General features: G+C 37.4%; 1 protein-coding gene across 1 annotated transcript in view; it reads right to left on the bottom strand.

Annotated features, from left to right (window-relative positions):
* Positions 1–20,258, bottom strand: part of LOC124165534 — a 335,182-nt gene that overhangs the window by 231,941 nt on the left and 82,983 nt on the right. The window contains exon 2 of the mRNA XM_046542980.1: positions 14,805–15,016. Within this exon, the coding sequence (XP_046398936.1) occupies positions 14,805–15,016 (212 nt within the window). The remainder of the gene's footprint in view (positions 1–14,804; positions 15,017–20,258) is intronic.

Consider the following 20,258-nt stretch of genomic DNA (forward strand, 5'->3'; position numbering starts at 1 on the left):
GCCTGCGGGATTGCTCTCACCTGCGATCAAGTCTATTGTTTCGGCGTAGAATATCGGCAAAAGAAATCGCTTTGCGGCAAGGAAATCCACTAAAAAACTTCTGTTTTACTTACCTCGGCATAATCGTGCATCCATTGCTGATTGTGAAGCAGGAGCAGACAGGAATGATACAAATTAGTTATGTATAAAACAGACGATTTTATTGAAATATATAGTCACCGAATTGAAAGCAGTCACATAATTGTAGAGTATTTTCTCTTATTGGAAGTGTGTCTAGCGGCATCCAATCTGTTATTCCTCACTTTAGTATAATTATTTAGAAATACATTTGTCAGAGATTTTATGAATCTTGCAAAAAAATAACTGTTCGGTACATTGCACTGAAAACAGCTGTCTTCATAAATTCCTCTTAAATTATCGTCAAGGAGGATAATTTTAAGAAATGTAGCCTCATATTTGGGTTCTGCTAGAGTCATCATAATGGCCTATGCATGAAGACCAACACTTATTACAGACATACAAGGAGAAATAAGTCCGTTTTACACGGAATTGCGCAATCTGACGTACGTGCGAAGGCGCAATCAAAATTGCGTCGTGTAAAGCGGTGAATTGCTAGAACAGATGCGAGACGGCAAAATTGTAGCCCAATATCAGGAAATCCTGGGCAAGAAACTAGAAGAAGGAGCAGAGAACCTGAGTGTAAATGACTCGATAGAGAGAAAATGGCTTAATATAAAGAAGGCTATGGTAGAGGCTGCAAAGGAGACCATAGGAGAAAGAAAGAGAACAAGGAATGAAGAATCGTTTTATAATGAGTGCAGAAAAGCTATAGAAAGGAAGAATATGGATCGAAGAAACACCATCCAGAAAGAGACAAGACAAAATGTCGAAAGATATAAAGAAAGCAGGAGACAAGCAAATAAAATACTACGAAAAAAAAACCGTACCTACTTAAAAGGGTATGTGGAAAAGATTGAGGAACTGAACGCACAAAATGAAAGTAGAAAGTTATACCAGGCAATCAAACGGATGACAAATAAATTTCAACCAAGAACAAACGCATGTAAGGATAATAATGGGAGGTTGGTTGGAACAGAGGAAGAAGTAATGGGAAGATGGGTCGAGTACTTTAAGGAATTGCTGAATGTCAATGAGATAGATGAGGAGGATGGAGAAATTTTGGACATGAGGGTGGACACCAGTATTAGTAGGCCATCAATTGAGGAGGTGGAGGAGTCGTTGAAACGGCAGCGGAATGGGAGAGCTCCCGGGGAAGATCAAATTGTACCGGAGTTAATCAAGTATGGAGGAAAAAATTTAACAAAGAACCTACGTAGACTGATATGTGAAATATGGGAGAAAGAAGAGATGCCTGAGAAATGGAAGATTGGTTTAATTTGCCCTATATTCAAGAAGGGAGATAAATTGCAATGCAGCAACTATAGGGGAATCACATTACTAAATGTCACTTATAAGATACTTTCTTGTATACTGCAGAGGAGACTTAACACGTATACTGAAGTAATCCTTGGCGAATACCAATGTGGCTTCAGGCCGGGAAGAGGAACAACCGACCAAATCATTGTAATGAGACATGCATGCATGGAGAAATGTTATGAGTACAAAATTGACCTACATATATTTTTCATTGATTTCAAGCAAGCTTTTGATAGTGTCAATAGAAGAAAAATGTTGACGGCATTTGAGGGATTTGGAATACCAAAAAAACTAAGTTGGTAAATATGACTCTGGAAGGATCTCAAGCTAAGGCCTATATCGCGGGCAAGACTAGTGAAGCCTTTAAGATAACAACTGGAGTAAGAAAAGGAGATTCTCTATCAGCAGTACTATTAAATCTGTGTCTACATGAAGCCATGAAAGAACTGGGGTTTGAGGGGACAATTGTGCATAAATCTACTCAGGCATGTGCCCAAGCCGACGACATAGTTCTAATGGCACGGAATATGGATTCTCTGAAAGAAATATTCAAAATCTTAGAACAGAAAAGTAAGAATATAGGGCTCAGAATCAATGAGAGAAAAACGAATTACATGAAAATGTCGACCACGGAAGACAGAAGATGGACTCAAAACGTTACATTTGGGCAGTACAACTTTGAAAATGTAAAATATTTCAGCTACCTCGGTACCTACTAATTTAAACTGTAAGAACTCAATGACAGAAGAGATCAACAAGAGGATAATGGCTGGAAATAGGGCTTACTTTGCTAATATTAAGCTCCTGAAGACAACTCTTCTATCTAAGGAGATGAAATTCAAGATCTATAAGACACTTATCAGACCGGTCGTGACATATGGAGCAGAAACGTGGAGCATCTCCGCTGGAAACGAGCAAGCTCTGCGGATATTTGAACGGAAGATTTTGCGAAAGATATATGGTCCCGTGACAGATGGGGTAACTTGGAGGATAAGAACAAACAAGGAAATAGAAAATATTATCCGACGCGAAGACATAGTGAGATTTGTGAAGTCCCAACGGCTAGCTTGGCTAGGTCATGTAAAAAGAATGAGTGAAGAAAGGATGCCTAAGAAGATTCTACATATGGAAATATGGATGGAAAGAGAAAAAGAGGAAGACCGAGGAAAAGATGGATGCAGGATGTGGAAGAAGACATAAAGGCTATGAGGATTGTCAGATGGTGGGAGAAAGAGCAGAGTAGGAGAGAATGGACAGGCGTCTTGACGGAGGCCAAAGCCCATACCGGGCTGTGGTGCCGAGGAATAAGTAGTAAGTAGAGACGGCAAAATAGCCCCTGTTCTAACGAAAATAGAACGTGGGCTATTTTTCCGTCTCGCGTCCACGCATTCTCGCATCTGTTCTAGCAATTCACCGCTTTACACGACGCAATTTTGATTGCGCTTTCGCACGTACGTCAGATTGCGCAATTTCGTGTGCCGTGTAAAGTCTATGAAATAGGCATCTTCACTGCCCTCATTTGAAATAAATGAACATATCAATGGTTATCAATGGTTATCAAATCAATATATCAATGGTTAAGTGCTGCAATGCCTTCCTGACAGCATACCCACAAACGTAATTGAGACCCAAATATTCCTCGGCAGTGATTAATATTGGTTTGCTCATAGTTTCCAGGAGGTCGAACTGATTGAGTATGAGCTCATCATCTTCCAACGCTTCAACTTACAAATAAATAACTTACCTTCGACTACAGCTAATATTATATGTTAAAAAATGAATCTTCTAACGTCATCTCCTGCAGAAATAGGGTTTAGAGGAAGAAAATTAACTTCAAACGAGTCATGTCGAGTATCTTATTCACCACGAGTCCACTGTTGTAGAATGATAAACAAATAATAAACAGGCCTCCTTCGCGTTGTTGCCAAATATCATCCCTCCGGCCTGTTTAAAGACGGCCGTGGCTTTGCCCACAACACCCTACCTAACTACGACAGAGACGCATGCTACTCAACTATTAGCTCCATAACTATCAAATATTTCGGACTGATATTCTGGAAAATAAATTATTTGAAAATAATTAAAGCGACAGTTTACATAAGTAGTGGCATTGTAGACGTGAGGAACATAAAATGTTCCCTAGCAATACTTCATGACAAACATAGTGGAATCCTCCGATGCGAATGGTAGAATCCGTCACCGCCATATAGATGAACAATGTACGCAGAAGTTGTGATATTATTATTAAACCCCGTTGGTAAGCGTGGTTGGTCACCTTGCAAACAAATTCAACAATGCACTCCAATAGCTTGCCAAGTACCGTGGCGCAATTCAGATAACAATACCGTCTATTAAAATCAAACGCCCTGATTGACGAACTCATATCGAAAAGTGCATCTAAGAATTAAAATTTAAATAAAATGATTCTAGTTTAGTTTAAAGTATACCGGGACTAGCCGCGGTGATAACTTTTACGGGAGTCACCCGCAATGCACAATCGTGCGTAAGATCCACAGATCCCAGTCAAGGCGAATGATTTTTTCTCTGTGGATCTTTCGCACGATTCGCTCGTAAAATGATTCTCTTTTTGAGTTATTTTCGGTAGAAATGAATTTGAATAGTATGGTTGATTATAACACACTTCCTCTCTAATATGCTTTTCATATTCTAGCACAACACAATTAAACTTCTTGCAGCTTCTCCAAGGACAGAACAGGCGCTTTCGAGGGTCAGTGCTGTACGCAGAGGATTTAATCACTACAAGATTAGTAATCAGTCTTCGAAGCATAGCTTAAATGCCTCCCATAAGTTCCAGTACAAAGCCAGGGAAGCCATGTTTTTCCGAGTCATTTCAGAGGGCATAAATTTCTTGCAGCAAAACAATAAAAGACCTTTGATCAATTTATTCCAGGAAAAAGAACAAAAACCGTTGCGCACATTTTTGTCTCTAATTAGATGAATTGGTGTTTATCTTACAGTGGGATATACAAACTTGGCATTTTTTGTATCAAGGCCATGAAATTTTTTAAAGCGCCGAAGAATAAGGTGCACTGAAGTAAGAAATAATCTTTACAACAATTTAGGTTTGTAACTGTCAGTACATTCTTTTAAAGCATAACGGCTATCGACATTGGTAAGCATAAAGTATTTTTGCACCAACAGTTCAGGCTGAGGGAGCATAGTAGCCTGGTGGGCAGAGCGCTTGGTTAGTGAGCAGTGGGTCGTGGGTTCGAGTCTCGGATAAAGGCTACGGAAGCCGCAAACTAAAAAGAAACCGGAACCAGGCAAGGTGACCCAGGGAAATAAATTGCCCGTTTTGCGAAAATCACATGCCTCTGTCAAATTCCGGGATGAACAACCCATAAACAATCCCAATTTAACATCGGCTTGAATGAATAAGTTCGGAGTATCTTAATCTCTAATTCTTCTTATTAAAACTTTATATTTTTTAACGATGTGTGACGATAAACTATTTTCTTTCTGTCGCATCATCTTTACAAAATCTAAAAAAAATATATACGATTCCTCAATTTTGTTTTAAAGAAAAGCGAGTGTCACACAACTGTACTGCCGACTTGATTGGTTAACTTAACAAACCACTATAGCTGTGTGAAATTGTCACTATTTTACGAAAACATAATTGCAGAATACATTTCGAAATCTCTCATGACACTAGCCTAATTCTGAGGTCAGATTTCAATTCAACGAATGCAAATGTTTCAGGGACGACAATTAAGAACATGGAACAAGAAACTGTTAGGCAAACGAGCAAAAAAAGATTAGGGAATCAGGAGCAGTTACAAAGGAAGGGTCGTGGGGTCATGACCTTACTAGTGAAAAGGAAGCAAAATTCCCTAAGAGCAAAGAGACCAAGTTCAGAGTGTTTGATGTACCACATTATGCATAAAATTAAATGAAACCAGAGATCGCAAATTTTAGCAGTAAACTGTAAAAATTACATCATTACCGTCATTAAATTTTAAGTAAAACTTCTGGGAGGAAAGAGTAGAAGATTTGAGAAGCCTCGTGAAAATCTTCACAAATAGTCGGAACAGCCTCATATGCCACATCTTGAGACATAATGGCCCGATAAAGACAATCGTCGAGAGACCACTGGACGGCAAGAACGGAAAAGGAAGACATATAGCAAAATATATGGAACAGGTAAAGAGGGATGAGGAAGAGAGATATACGTACTTGTGAAAAGATTATCTGATAGGAGAATGGAGTGGAGAGCTGCATCAAACCAATCTTACGATTGTTTACCAGTGATAATGATGACCATTACATTACAAGTAGTATGAGTTGATTTGTTTTGCTTTAGTCACCAGTGAAGTCAGAGAAAAAATTCTGGTCGTCACAGCTGTGTTCTATTATGGCTCTTTTTTCGAATGGCTTAGCTTCGAATTTCATAACGAGGATCTAATATTTTCACCAATCAGTTAAAAAGGTTTGACTAAATTAACAACAAGCCAGAGACTAAGGGTAAAAAATAAGGAAAAGGCAACTGATTGAATTTCATAAAAATACAAATTTCATTAAGGGACAAAAAGCAAGAATTATCAACTCAAGTTCACCACATTATTTCAGCCTCAACTATGGGTTACCCATTATAATTTTATGGGATCTTAAGAACGTTCATCCCTGGAGCAAAAAATGGGCATCAAAACTAAATGTCTGGTAAGCGTTCATCCGAGCATGACACAACAGCAACTTCTACATGAGAATATTTGAAAGCTACTTTCAACCAAAGTAGTTCAGAATGACTTTTATAAAATGACATTCGCTTAAAAAGAAGAATTCGTCCACTCTGGTTTTATACTCCGCGAAATTGTAACTAAGCATCATTAAACCAAATGATTTATTTATACATATTGTACCAATATGATTGAATTTCTATGCAGATACAGAACAGTTGGCTTAAAATTTAAAAATTAATAAAAATAAACTATTCAAGGATTAATTACCCAGCCTCCAAAACCTGTGAGTATTCGCGATTGCAGACATGCGAGGATAAAAACATTCGCTCGAAGAAATCGGCACCATAAGGTCCTCATCATGAAATTCACCTCAACCAAGAATCGTGAACATGAGTGCAATGGCAAGAGAAAGAAAAGGAAGTAGGAATTAGAATCCGAATTGAGAGAGAGAGCTATGCCTAGAGGAGATGGGAGGTATTGATCAAAGACTTGAAGCACGGCGGGTCCTAAGCTGCTAACGATCCATCGCTGTCACTTGGGGCTCCAATAGTTTACACAGAAGACAAAGGCTTTCGATTGTTAATGAGAGGATCAAGTTATTCCGAGAAGAGCTAACGTTTCCTTTCGATGGAAAGCGAGGTGCTGATTGTGACTTGCGAGAAAATGTTACGATTTTTTTTACCGTGAATGACATGCTATTTCTGGAGATAACTGGGATTTCGCGGAATGTATCAGCCAGGAGAACATCGAATTTGGATGCATCGATCAACTGAAAGGAAAAATCAGCTTAAAGATAAAAAGTTTAGAATTTAAAATTCTTCGGATTACGAAATTTAACGCGCAACACGATCAGTTATTGCCATAAAGAGAGAACATAAGTAACAGAAGTACGAAAATTTAACTTAACTAAACGAGAACACGTAAAAAAAATATCTATATTTGGAAGACGACGATAAAAACCGTGATGGCATTGAGAGAAAGATAAACTCACGATAATTGCTTTCATGTTCGTAATTCCCAAACGTGAATTAAGAATAAAACAAATCGTAATTTTCAATGTTTACTTTTGGTCGTATTTGTCAATGCTACTTGTCTCTTGTGCAAAGGTATGTGTTGTAGAATATACAGGGATTCCGGAGGAATAAGCAACAAGTCAGGGGGTGGTAGGGAAGACAATTTTAAACAATTTGGAGGTCGCAACTCCTTAGTTACTGAGGCATGGCAACGCAAACATTTTGACGCATGCACTTTGCAGTTACCATGAAAATTCTGAATAACGTAATTTGCTGTTATGGAAGGGATTTGAAACTTGCTCTGATTGTGCTTGAGATATTTATTTCATTTTTTGCCACCCACAATGAGAAAGGTCGCTTTTTTAAAATGGATCCTGAATAATCGTAAAAATTTCAGCTTTCAAATGCGTATTTTTACGATAAGAGCTTCATGAAAAGTGAAAAAGGAGAAAATTTCTTTTTCCATTTTTCATAATGAAAGTTTCGCAAAGTTACGTCCCAAACCATCAATTTTATAAGAGCTTAATTTTCAGAGATATCTTAATAATGTTGATAACTAATTTTTATGAAAATTTATTTTATTCATTGCAGTAAACCTCATTCCCGTATCATTATTTTCACGGAGGATATAGACAATTAAGTGATGTCATGACCATAAAGGATCATTCCTCGGATGAGGAGAGAGTTGTAATTTTCCCGGTTACCGAGGCAATTAGCTACAACAATGGAATCTTGACACACATAACAGCTTAATGACAGGTGAGGAACTGAATATGAATAGATTCACCCCAACGTTCGGGTTACATTCAATAAAGGTATGAATCAAGGCATGGAGTTGAGAGCTTTGAGCGAGAATCAACAATAAGATCGCACAATTATTATAGATTTAACTAGGGCTTCTACAGAGCGTACTTTTCAAATAAAACTAAACTGAAAAGAATAAACAATAAAATATATATAACTTTAAATAGGCCTGTTGTCACTTATGCATGTAAATGATGGGCAACAGCAGAGGCGCAAGCACTTAGATGTTTTGAGAGAAGGATACTAAGGAAACTTTTTGGAAACTTACAAGAAAATGGAGTTTTTCGAAGACGATGGATTGAAGAACTTTATGACCTCATAGAACGCCAAGATATTGCGAGATTTTTGAAGTTACGGAGACTCAGATGGAAAGGAAATTTGATTAGCACGCCAGAGGAAACAGTGGTCAAAAGAAGTTGATGGTGGGTGAATTGACTTCGTGGAAGTTATGCATGTAAAATAAAAGAAAGCTTTGAAATTATGTCATATTCAAAACTATATGGTTAGAAATTGTTTAATGACATTGTGCCAACCCACTTGTCACTCATCCTCAGCGTTAACCTCCCCTCTCTATCAATACCTCCCAATTCCACAACCGGATCCCCATAGTACGTGACCTTCACCACTCAAACCACCAACCTTCACCCGACCTCCTCATCCAAATTACCTACTTCCCCTACCCCACCTTTTAGTGTCACATGAACTCTGGCTTGTTTTGGAGATGGCAGTCTTGCTTGAAATTTACGTAAAACACGTCGATACCGGTTGCCATGTATTGAAATAAATGTGGAAAGTACAAAGAGCCTCTATTTTATTTTGCGCGGTCAAAAGAGTTTAGAGGGGGAAATTATTCGATGCAAATAGAAGAGGGCGTCCACGCGTAAAATGGCAAGACGGAGTGGAAGCATACATGGCTGCTATGACGGTAAGAAGATGGAGAAAGATGGCCATTATGAGAGAGAGAAATGGAGGAAAATGATAATGGAGTCCAAAGGTAGCATAAGGCTGTAGCGCCCAGGAAGAAAATTTTGGAGCATAACATGCACTTATGTACCAACTTTGGTCGCAATCCGTGCAGCCTTATGGTAGCGTATAGCGGTATAGGATATTCAATTGGCACATCTGTCGGAATAATAGGGATTCGCGGTAGCAGTACATATTATCCTTGGAACTTTCGATTCGAAATGATGTTTTCCATCGATTTTTTAATGACTAATCACGTGCCATTGCACAGCCATGGTGGCTTCAAATTACGAAGCAAAATAACTGGAGATTCAACCTTCAGTTGTCAACAGTGTAGTGGCATGCCTGGAAAATTTCTATGAGTTAAAAAACTCTGCTGGATAATTTACAGCTTCGTTGGTATCGTAAACTGTATGATAGATTTGTACGACACTAACAATAAGTCCTCTGGCGACATAAAGAATGCTGACTGGTCGTCAAGGGAACAGAAAGCCAAAAACGCTAAAATTTCATCATTTTTATAAGTGTTTTTTTTTAAATCGCCGTAAATTACGTGAAAAACGAAATTTGAGTGCTAGAATAATAATTTATATCTATTATTTACTTTTCAATGCTATATGTTTCAACTTGATGTGACCATTATCACTAATTAAAATATGCAAGAGAAAAAAGGTCTGCAGGCATTAATAATGAGCTTTACAGGTAGTTCTTATGGAAATGATTCAGGGCTCTATCCAGGGCCTCAAGGGCCCTGCGGAATAATGAAAAATAGTTTACATCCTATTCTCAGACCGACTGAATACACACAAAAAATTTCATAGGAATCGGTCCAGCCTTATCGGAGAAGTTTGGCTACAAAAAAAACCTTGACTCGAGAATTTTATATATTAGATAGATATATATAGTGTGATCCTGCAAATTTATTACTTTCCGGGCTATTTCTCACGATTGTAACTAATATAGAAATAAATAATATGTTAACAGAAAATAGTTCGCCCTGCCCTATTTATTCATTTAATTTTTTTTCATTTTATTCTCAAACCACCGAATACAGCTCTTACTGGCCTTTTATACCGGGGTACTTAACAAATGTAACATTTAAACGTACACGAACAACCACGCCCTGGACTAGGGAGATCTATCCAGGCGGGACTCGAACCCGCGACCTCTTATTTGGTAGGCGAGGACGTTACCCCGCCGCCACCGAGGCCGACATTCGCTGCGATGCAGGCATTTTTTTATATCGTTGAAAATGCGCCCGGAGTAGAAACATAAATCAAGCGACAACAGGACGTACTGTTTCCTCGTATGTATAACCCTTGTTCTCAGTGTTCGCTTTCTTTGCGTTCCCTTTAACTCCATCCTCTCTCAACCAAAATTTTTTCCTTTGTTCGATCGTTTGAAATGTGGGGGATATAAAAAATCAATACTTATGATCAGAAGAGCAACGCAGCCTTCCTCATCCCCTCCTCCTTTGTACTCCCCCTCCTATCTCTTCTCTCTCTCTTTCTTAAACCCCAGAATTTCTTCCTTTCCATCTTAGACGTCGTTTTTGCTCCTTATTTCCGTCCTTTTACTTTTGGGCTGAGGAAGTTCCATTAACAAATGAAGTATCGGACCGAAACAAATCTACCCCTTCATTTGCGATGCTTAAGTTTTGGTAGAATAACCCATTGTTATATTAGGTGCGAAACTAAGTTCTCGCTGTTTTTTAATGAAAATAAAACTTAATTCTGAAAAAATGGTTATAAGTGAATTATTCAAATTATTTTCCACCGCTAGCTACAACTTTTGCCCATCATTGTGGCAGAGCCCGAATATCGAAACAATAAATGTGTTCTTCTTTTGAGGCTATCCAGGAATCAAGTCATTTTTTTGATATCTTCATATTGGGGCAAATTCTGACCAGCCAGACTATGTAATATCAAACGGAACAATATATAATCAGAATGCGCAATATCTGGGGAATATAGCGAGTGGGTAATCGAGGTAGGTTTTAACGGGTTCGGCAGCATGAGGTCAAGCGTTGTCACGCTGTGAAATCACTTTATCAAATCATATGGAACCCAAGTTCCTTGCATTTGCATAAAGCGGCTTGATGAGTAACTCTTAATGCACAAGCAACCTGTTCTTGAGTTTGACATGGATCTTCATCGAGCAATGCTTCCAATTCAGCGTCTTCGAAGGTTTTTTGTCTTCCTTCACGCGGACGGTCGTATATATTGAAGTGAGCGTCTTTGAAGTTACGGAAACAATCACGGCACGTTGTTTCAGTTTGAGCAGCGTCTTCGTAAACTTTTTGGAGCTCTATATGCACTTCGGTCACCGTTTTCTTCGAGTAAAATAAGAAAATAAATACTCCCGCATATTACGGTTACTTGGAAAAAAATCAGACATCTTCACGCAAGAATTAGGATATGACTCCATAACAAACTGGCAATTGTCTTAAGGCCGTGTCTTTGCCAATTTTCTAAGCTTGGTTTATGACGTTTCCAGTGTGTCAAAATCGACCAACAATAACTGCTGAAGCCATCTATTAGCAAACAGCGGGAACTAATGTTAAAAAATATAGTGAAATTACAAAGAAACACGTTTTTATCAATAGAAAACAAATGCACTGAAAGTAAAAAGTTAATTTTTTAATTACTTGGAGAATTAAGCGTACGTGATAATTAGGTCTATTAGAAAGAGCGTAGAATAGCCTTAGAAGTGAGTTAGGATTGGCATGCAATATTAACATCGAAGCATCTTCAGCACACACGTTTTATCCTCCGAATGATAAAAAGCCTATTAAAATTTACGTGTGCAGAGGAATCACTGGCAAAAGGAATTTTGGAATACAAATAATTAAATATTTATCCATGATAAAGGAGCCAAATGGTAATTTCCACACTTTTAATTCTAAACTCAACAACCGACCATGGTTTCAACACATTGTTTCATTTTCAAGATGACACAACCACACTTTCTTAGTATTTATACCCAGGCCAAGGTAGGAGGTGGGGGTATATGGAACTGGTGTGCGGGGAGTGGGAGGGGGAACAGTTTAGGTGAACAGATGAATGAAGGCCGATATCAGAAAACATACAACAAATGGAGCGTGAGTGAAGGTCAGAGTTTTGACGTCATGAGGATGCTTTTAACTTTAACAAAAGTGAGTCAGTGCAAAATAAAAGATCATTACAAAGTCCATCCGGGCTATTGGCAATTTTTTATTTTTACATAAAATCTTATATTGTTAAAATTTAAAATGTCTATTTCAAATTTGCTAAAATGGTTAATCAATGGCTAAAAATTAAAAGTTTGATTGAAATTCGATCGCGCACAAAGCCAGATCTTCGCCAACAGTTACATAAATAATTTAGGAACAAAAATAGGTAGCTACGCGCTCGATCACTGGCGAAGTAAACTGATTTATCGCTTTGAATTTCCACCTTACATGATGTTTAATCTTAACAACCGTGAGCGTGACTGTACACAAGGTCAACAGCTTATTGAGTGCTTCGATAGCATGGCATTGAACGCAATCAACCTTCAATTTCGATTTCCTTAGAGCGAAGGAAAGAAAATTGCAAGCAAATGAAACCCTAAGAAGCATAAGTATGGGAGCGTCAGCGTGGAAAAAGGAAAACCTGTTGCAAATGCTAACAACGCACCCTAGCCTCCAGGAAGCGACACGTGTCCCTGCATTAATTAGTCACCCTGTGGGGAGCTAGAGGAATCACTTCGCAGTGGAATCCCCTCGTTCGCCTGAATAACTTCACGACTTCCTCTCGCTGGATCTTTAACAAGTCATGATTACTTATGGGTCTGAATTTGGTCATAGACACGAATTGACAAACGGCGAATTCTACAGTAATAGCTCACAGAGTTGAGAAGATAAAAAAGACGAATTTAGATAGATAATGAATACAACAACAGGGGAAAAATAATACAGATATTTAACACATACTATCATATCGTATTTGCAGGGCCAACAAAATTCAGTACATTAGAACTGTTTATTTCTCCACCCTGTCAAATAGTTTGGATTCCGTACATTTTAGTTCCTGGACACATCGAGTTTCCCAACGACGGAATCGAATTCGTTGTCGCACGCAATAATTCTACAGAACATTTCTATTGAATTAGGATTTAATATGACACCATTTAGCTTGGTGCTACAGTCAAAGTAACTGCATTAAATAAATAAAATAGATAGGCCTCGAAGAGGGCGCAAGGTCTTTATGTTGATGATAATGAAATGCCAGAACTCCCTTATTCCACAAAAGTTTATTACGCCCCAGATTTCGACGAGGCACGCCATCATCGGGGAAAACACTCAATGGTATACATAGCAGTTATGGTACCATTGTGTGAGCACCAGTGGTGCACTGCACCACTTCCGTTTAATACATTTATGTAGAATTACGTCCTGGATTTTCATTTCCAATACGAATAGCAAGTTCCACCAAGGTTTCTTGGATGTTATTTATATTCCATCAAGTCATGTCTGAGACTTCCTAATTCCTTATTTTGTTTTGCATTCAATATATGAGTGCAATTTTCCACTATACACGTATTTAAAAATTGCTCACAGAGGTGAGAAGATAAAAGGACGCATTTTGCTTATGAAAGGAATAATAAAGATGTTTAACCCAAACGATTAAATTCGAATTTGCAGGGTGAAAAATTTTTCAGGACATTGGTACCAGGGACGTCTCGGTAAAATTAGCAGTGCCGGAACGCAGTTTTCTTAACTTTTTTAAGTCAAATATTGCTCTGTTTGTTTTCATTGCAAGTCATCATTTACATTTTATTACATTTTTTTGCTTCAGTTGCGAATTTATATATGAGAAATTTTGAGGCAGCAAAATTTTTAAAAGTGTTATTTGACTATTATGTCTTCTGTTAAACAGTGCCGAACGGCGTTCCGGCGCGTACCGGCAACATGGCATCACTGTTTGGCACTATATATTCACCGCTCTATCATATAGTCTGCAATCCGCACATTTTATTCCTTGGAGTTTCGGTATCGGTTGAGTACTTGTCGTAGCCACTACCTTGAAATAATATTTAAAACTCTTCAATGAATGGCATGACTAGTAAATATGGTGCAGTGAGTACATACAAGGCACTCTAAAGCATATCATTCCAACCCGTACGAAACTTTCAGAACCAACAGCAAAAAAATCACTTTTGTTAGAAATATTCCAGTAATGCCCAACTTAAAATCTGCGGATACATTTATTTCATTATATTTCGTAGACCAGTATTCGATTCTCGAAAATGAATTGAAACGAAATTAGCATCCATGTAAGTTTCCGTAATATCAAAATACCAATTAAACGTTTCAGTCTCCCTTCCTATCTTCAGAATGTTGGTCGGTTCGCCACACGATTCGATAAAAGAGGGCGACAGGCTTTAAATTGCAAAAGCCTACGCTCTAACTCAAACTCCGTTGCTTATATTAATAATTCCGTTACAAACATCTCGAAAAGTATTGAGTGTTAGCGGCTGAAACAAAAACTACACCTCATTGGTATACATTTCCTATCACCTTGTAAAATTTGAACCAGATCTGGTGGTGACACTCAAGAGAATTTATTTGTTAGTAAGGCTCTATTTATTTGAATTATTTCGGTGATAAGTGAGCAGGGTTACTAACGCCATTGTGAACCCAGCTGCTTTCACACATTCACATTACCTTATCCACTGGATCACCACGGAATTCAGCCGTGGGGTGCTTCAGAACAGAATAGTAGTTATTATTGCACTTTAAATGCATGGATGATTCGTAATTCGTGCTAACTATAGCAATGGGAATGACTGCATATTGGAATTCGGCCGCAGTCTGGCATATTGAAGGCGAGTGAGGGGGGATGATAGGAGAGAAGTGGGTACTCACCGCCGTCTGCATACGTTTCGGACCCGTATCCATCCTGCAGGCCGTTGGCCCAGGTGCCCTCGTATCGGGCGTTGGACGTGGCGGACTGTCGCACTCCGTATCGGCCCTTGAAGCCCTGAGTCCACTCGCCGCGGTACAGCCATCGACCCCTCGACTCCAGACCCAGACCGTGTCGTTTCCCATTCTGCCACTGACCCTCGAACGTGCTCCCGCTAAGCAAGGAAAAGAAAATATTATTTTACAAGGGTGAATGAATAGATTGCTATCCAGTAATTATCAATAAATCAGCATTGCAAATAATTGTTTCATTTATTAATTTTATCTTGTTACGTTTTGTGCTGAAATATTTGTGACACTTGAAAGTATTTGTGACATCAAACGAAGGAAAATTATTTTATAATGGTAAATGAATATTATGTATGCTTTTGTATTTTTGATATTCTCTACAAATCTAGGATTCAAAATTACTCTTTTATAACTGGAGTTTTTTTTCATTTAGTAATAAGTATTCTGTATCATATATGATTAGAATATATACTTCAGAATATAACTAAATAAAAATATATAGCGTCGAAATATTTGTGAAATATTTGATTCACACCCCTGAGGACGATGACCGAGTCGGACATCGAAACGTCGGCAGATGTTGAGTTCCTGACCCGGTGGTGATCCTGAGAACTCTTCACCAAGTCCATTCGCCGGGAAAGCACGAAATCTTTTCTCCTTTTTTCATTTGGATGCTATACATAAATCCTCATGTTTTTCCCTCAAATAGATATCTTTTTCACACAAAATTTTCACACATACTTGTTTATCTTTTTTAACATTTCACAAATAGTGTATATTGCACATTTTTTATTGTAAAGGTTTATATACCATTTTTTTATATGTTTGCATTGACGCCATCGAGGGGTTAGGCGGAATAGGGGCCTTTTAGTCTCAACCTCGTCCGAATAAAGGCATATTATTATTATTATACAAGTAAACTCTAGCAGGGATCCATATTCTTGGAAATATATCCTGAATATCTCAAGATGGGAGCTTAATTTTTAAGTACTACGTAACAAAATATCAATATTTCACTCGGTCACGCGGGAGGGACATGTCCACTTCATGACTTTTTGCATAAATGTATGAACTATTAGTAGAGTTAAAAAAGTGTTGCTGTATTAAATGTGATTTTCCACTGTTCCAAAGCAATGAGAATGTCTTTGAAATATATTAAATTTCATTTCATTCAATAGTGTTTTGCTCATTAAATTACATATAAGTGATTCAATTGTTGCAAGAGGAATGCCGCCGTGATGATGGGACTTGTTACTTTTCCACAGAACGTATATTATTTGACTATTACGTCTCGTACAACCCGTTTTAGCACTTACTCAGTCATTGTCAAGGTAGAGCTCCATATATCCTAAAAAGGAGTTGAATATACCATAATGGCACGTTAAATTTGAAATCGCTATTGCTACCATCACCGTTACATATGCGTCCATCTACTTTACAATCCTATCACTAGCTAGTACTACAAGTTCAGGAATACGTGAACCTCCAAACCTGAGCTGAGGTGAATTTTATAAAACGCCGGACAATAAAAGGCTTATTTTTACTTCACCTACATAATGAGATGCTGCCAATTAATGTCCTTTGAAGGAAATTATAAAATTCAATTGCATATAAGTAAAAAAATGAAAAATAGAATGGTGTATAAAAAGTATTAATGGTGCCTTCAGAACACAACGTGCTGGAAGTTCATGGGAGATTCGTGTATATCAGAAGGAAATAAGTGAATTATAGGAGCTGCGTGGTAGCCTATGTCATCATGGGTTGGTGAGTAATTTATGATACGGTTCCAAGAAGTGTGAGAAAGATAATGGTTATCATTGTGCCCCTTGGCTCATTGTCCCACAACTACATCCAAATGGTAGCCTGCCAGCAACCGTCTGGGTATTTGGCAAGAGTTTAAATTTCCCTATTGCACTACTCTTATTAAAATTAATCAGTATTAGTTTCAATTACTTTTTTCTAATATTGTATTGAAGTAATTTTGATGCATGGCTAAAGCTGGCGACTAAATTTTAGAACGGAATATTTTAATGAAAACAGTGCGGAAAATTTGTAAATGTGCTCCGAGAATCAATGCGGGAATATTGAACTATCCGGATTGTCGGTAATTGGAACTTCAAATTTCAACCGGTACTGAAAGAATTCCTTCTTTCATTGCAGGTTGATTCGTCATTTCATGAACATTCCTTTTCCGTTGGCTAGCGCCTTGCTGTGATGGGAAGTCTCATGGGATCCAACAGCTTCTAAAGGCAGTCTGGCGAAAGATTTTCTATATTACACCTGGTATAGTAAAATCACCACTTTAAATACCTTAAATAATATTATATGGTGTATGTAAGCAAATTATATCACTAATCTCAATTTTAACATGACGATTCATTCGCGAATTTTTCCGTTATACACGGCGAGTGATTTCATTTGCATGATCATTCAGTATGATCATCCGCATGATCATTCGCCGTATATATCGGCCTTAAGATCGCCCATATCCAGGTAAAAAAGATTCCAGTGGTTTCACAATCGGCCACAAAGTCACCAAGGTGAAATAGAGGCAAAAAATAATGGCTTACGCAATAATGGCAATAATCAAATGTATAATCTAACGTGTATAATCTCATGAGATTCAGGAGAACATTAATTCCGGATTAGAATCTAAGGTGATGAACAGCCTCAGATAATTACGAAAGAAACATGCCACAACAAAAATAATGGCTTTATGATTTCTAGTAAAATTCGAGAAAAACATTCATGAATCCAAATTAATTTATCTTTTATCTAAAAATAAGTTACTCCATACAAAATCTAATTGAAAACATTGAGCATAATATTCAACGCTCTATTCGACGAATTGAATAGCGTCCAATGCTTTAGCCTCATCAGGGAATTACCCATGTAAGTTAATTCTCAGGGCCATTTTCACGAGAAAATCCTTAATGACATAAATTTTAATCAACGCTCAAGCTATTTTTCTTTACATCAAGAAGTGGGACAATAGCCTACGGAGGGCATTTGCGCTGGATATAATGTGCCATACTACAATTGTTGCCATAAATTACAAGATAAAATTATTGCGAAAATAAGACGAAAGATCTCTGCCGTAATTAAATCCTTTAAGAAAAAAATTAGCCAAAATTTTCCACCTAATTGATTCTCGTATCTAAAGAAAAGTGTTCTATTTTTCTGGGCCACTGGGAAGAAGCCAATTTTGAACATAATCTAAAACGATATTGGTGTGGATTATGAAAACGACAAGTAAAACAGAGCGTTAGGTAGCGCTGTAATTCACATGGTATTTAACACCACATTTAATATACTTGAAAAGAGATACCAAATCGACGTGAAGGGGAATGGAAGTTGGCTGAGAGCGACTCTTTTTTTCAACGTACGACTTTTTGTTACTTGCGGACGTGTTTTATTCCGTGATTCTCAAGATAAACATGAAAAACTACTGGTTTGGCAGAAATGTTATGCAATGCTGATTTGTAATACATGGGTCCGAGATATTACCCATCCACGAATGCCCGACCCTGTAGATATCACGAAAATAGATGTAATGATTCTATTCCGAAATTTATTCACTTATGAAGTGGTTTTAATCGATCGCTCTAAGAGATACGCTGTTGTTACCAAGGGCCAGGCATTAGGACTACTCTGTATTCTCGCATCTTTCAAATTTTGAGCCAAAGATCCTCCAAAGCAGCCATACGTAACCGTTTCATGTGAAATTTCCAAGTATTTTCCTAAAAAATCAACTTTTCACCCATATTGATAAATCTCCTACCAATGCCCTATATATCCATCTATTTGGTCCATATCCGAAAAGGAGAAAAATGAATAATAATGACGAGCGTGATGCGCCCGCTCCCAGCGGGTTTCCCCCGCTCTTTTCAATGCAGGTCCACAGAGGGATAGGCGCGTTTCTAATTTTAAAATGTAGAAAAAAAGGCAGGGTCTTATGTACAAATTTAATTGGAATGTTCATGTAAAAATTGAGGTCAGAGGACCTGTTTAAACACAACATTGGAAGTAATTACACTATCCTCTGTTAAACACACATGATAACTCATACTTACTTATCAACAGGAGACTTGAATGTGGAATCAGCCGCATTTTCATAAAAGTTATTTAAAGAATGCGATATATTGTTGTAAATGAACAAATGTATCAGTTTGTGCGCCGTTAACGTCAGGAATATTTACCGTTTTTTTTTGTTTTTTTTTTTTGTTTTTTAAAAATTATTTAAAAACCAATTTTAAGAAACAAAGGCAATATTTAGGAAGTAAGATATGCCGTCGCATGTTCTCTGATAAATTCTGTGCATTATGGTACCTCATTTGTAGAGTTCGGTTGCGTATAAGTTGAGAAAAAGGTATCTATCTATACAGTAGAAATAATATAGAAGATGGAAGAGATGATTCCTGGAATTAACGAGTAAATTTGGGAACTGTGAGGGAACATATGGAAACCGCGCTTACTAAAGAATTTATGATAGGGTTCCACGAAGTTTGGGGAAGAGAAAGGTTTTCAATGTGCTCCTTGATTTATTGTTCTACAGCAACTACCAAATTGTTAACTGTCAGCCGCCAACAGGATATTAGGCTAGGGTTAGATTTCATCCTGTTGGTGCTATGCTCTTCATCATTATTTTATAAGATGCACAAAATATAGCAACGTTTCACTTCACCGAATTTCTTGCATGCAAAATGTATTCCCAAGGTTATCTCTCATAAGCAATGCATTCAAATTATTCTGATACAAATATAATCTGGTCCACTTATAAACACATACCAGTCATTTAGCAAAAAATGGTCAAGGATTGCCTATATTCCAAATTTAAATGTATTCATTTAATGTGGTCACCTGAATATGATACCTGTATTATTAATGCACGATTCTACGTCATAAAAGGTCTTTTTGTGGATAAGTTAGGGAAGTTGCATACCCATCATTAGGTAAATACTTATAAAAAATATATCAAGATTTTTGGCCATAGAGCCAAGAGTTCTTTCTCATTGAGATGTTGAAATGATTTTTTTATTAATTTTCGTAACAGTGCCAAAAAATTCATTTTGGATAAAAGATTTCTTTCCGTAAAAAGTCCTTTTCGTATCGTTTATTAATTTTTTTGAAAGACGGAAGTTCTTTATGTCGTTTTATTAAAGAAATAATGATTAAGATTTTGAAAAGTGAATAGCAAATTTGAGCATATTTTAATTGTAATTTTTGTTTTCATTATTATTTTAGAATTATTCGTATTCTTTTGACCCAGTTCATTTAACAGTAATTGCTTTCATTCAGGGCTAATTTTGAAGCCGGAACATTAAATCTTGTAATTAATAAACCTCTTAATTGTGCGATAAAACTAATAAATGGGAAATTTCAATTCTA

The sequence above is a fragment of the Ischnura elegans genome, chromosome 9 (assembly GCF_921293095.1).
Source record: "Ischnura elegans chromosome 9, ioIscEleg1.1, whole genome shotgun sequence".
In the NCBI taxonomy this organism is placed as follows: domain Eukaryota; kingdom Metazoa; phylum Arthropoda; class Insecta; order Odonata; family Coenagrionidae; genus Ischnura; species Ischnura elegans.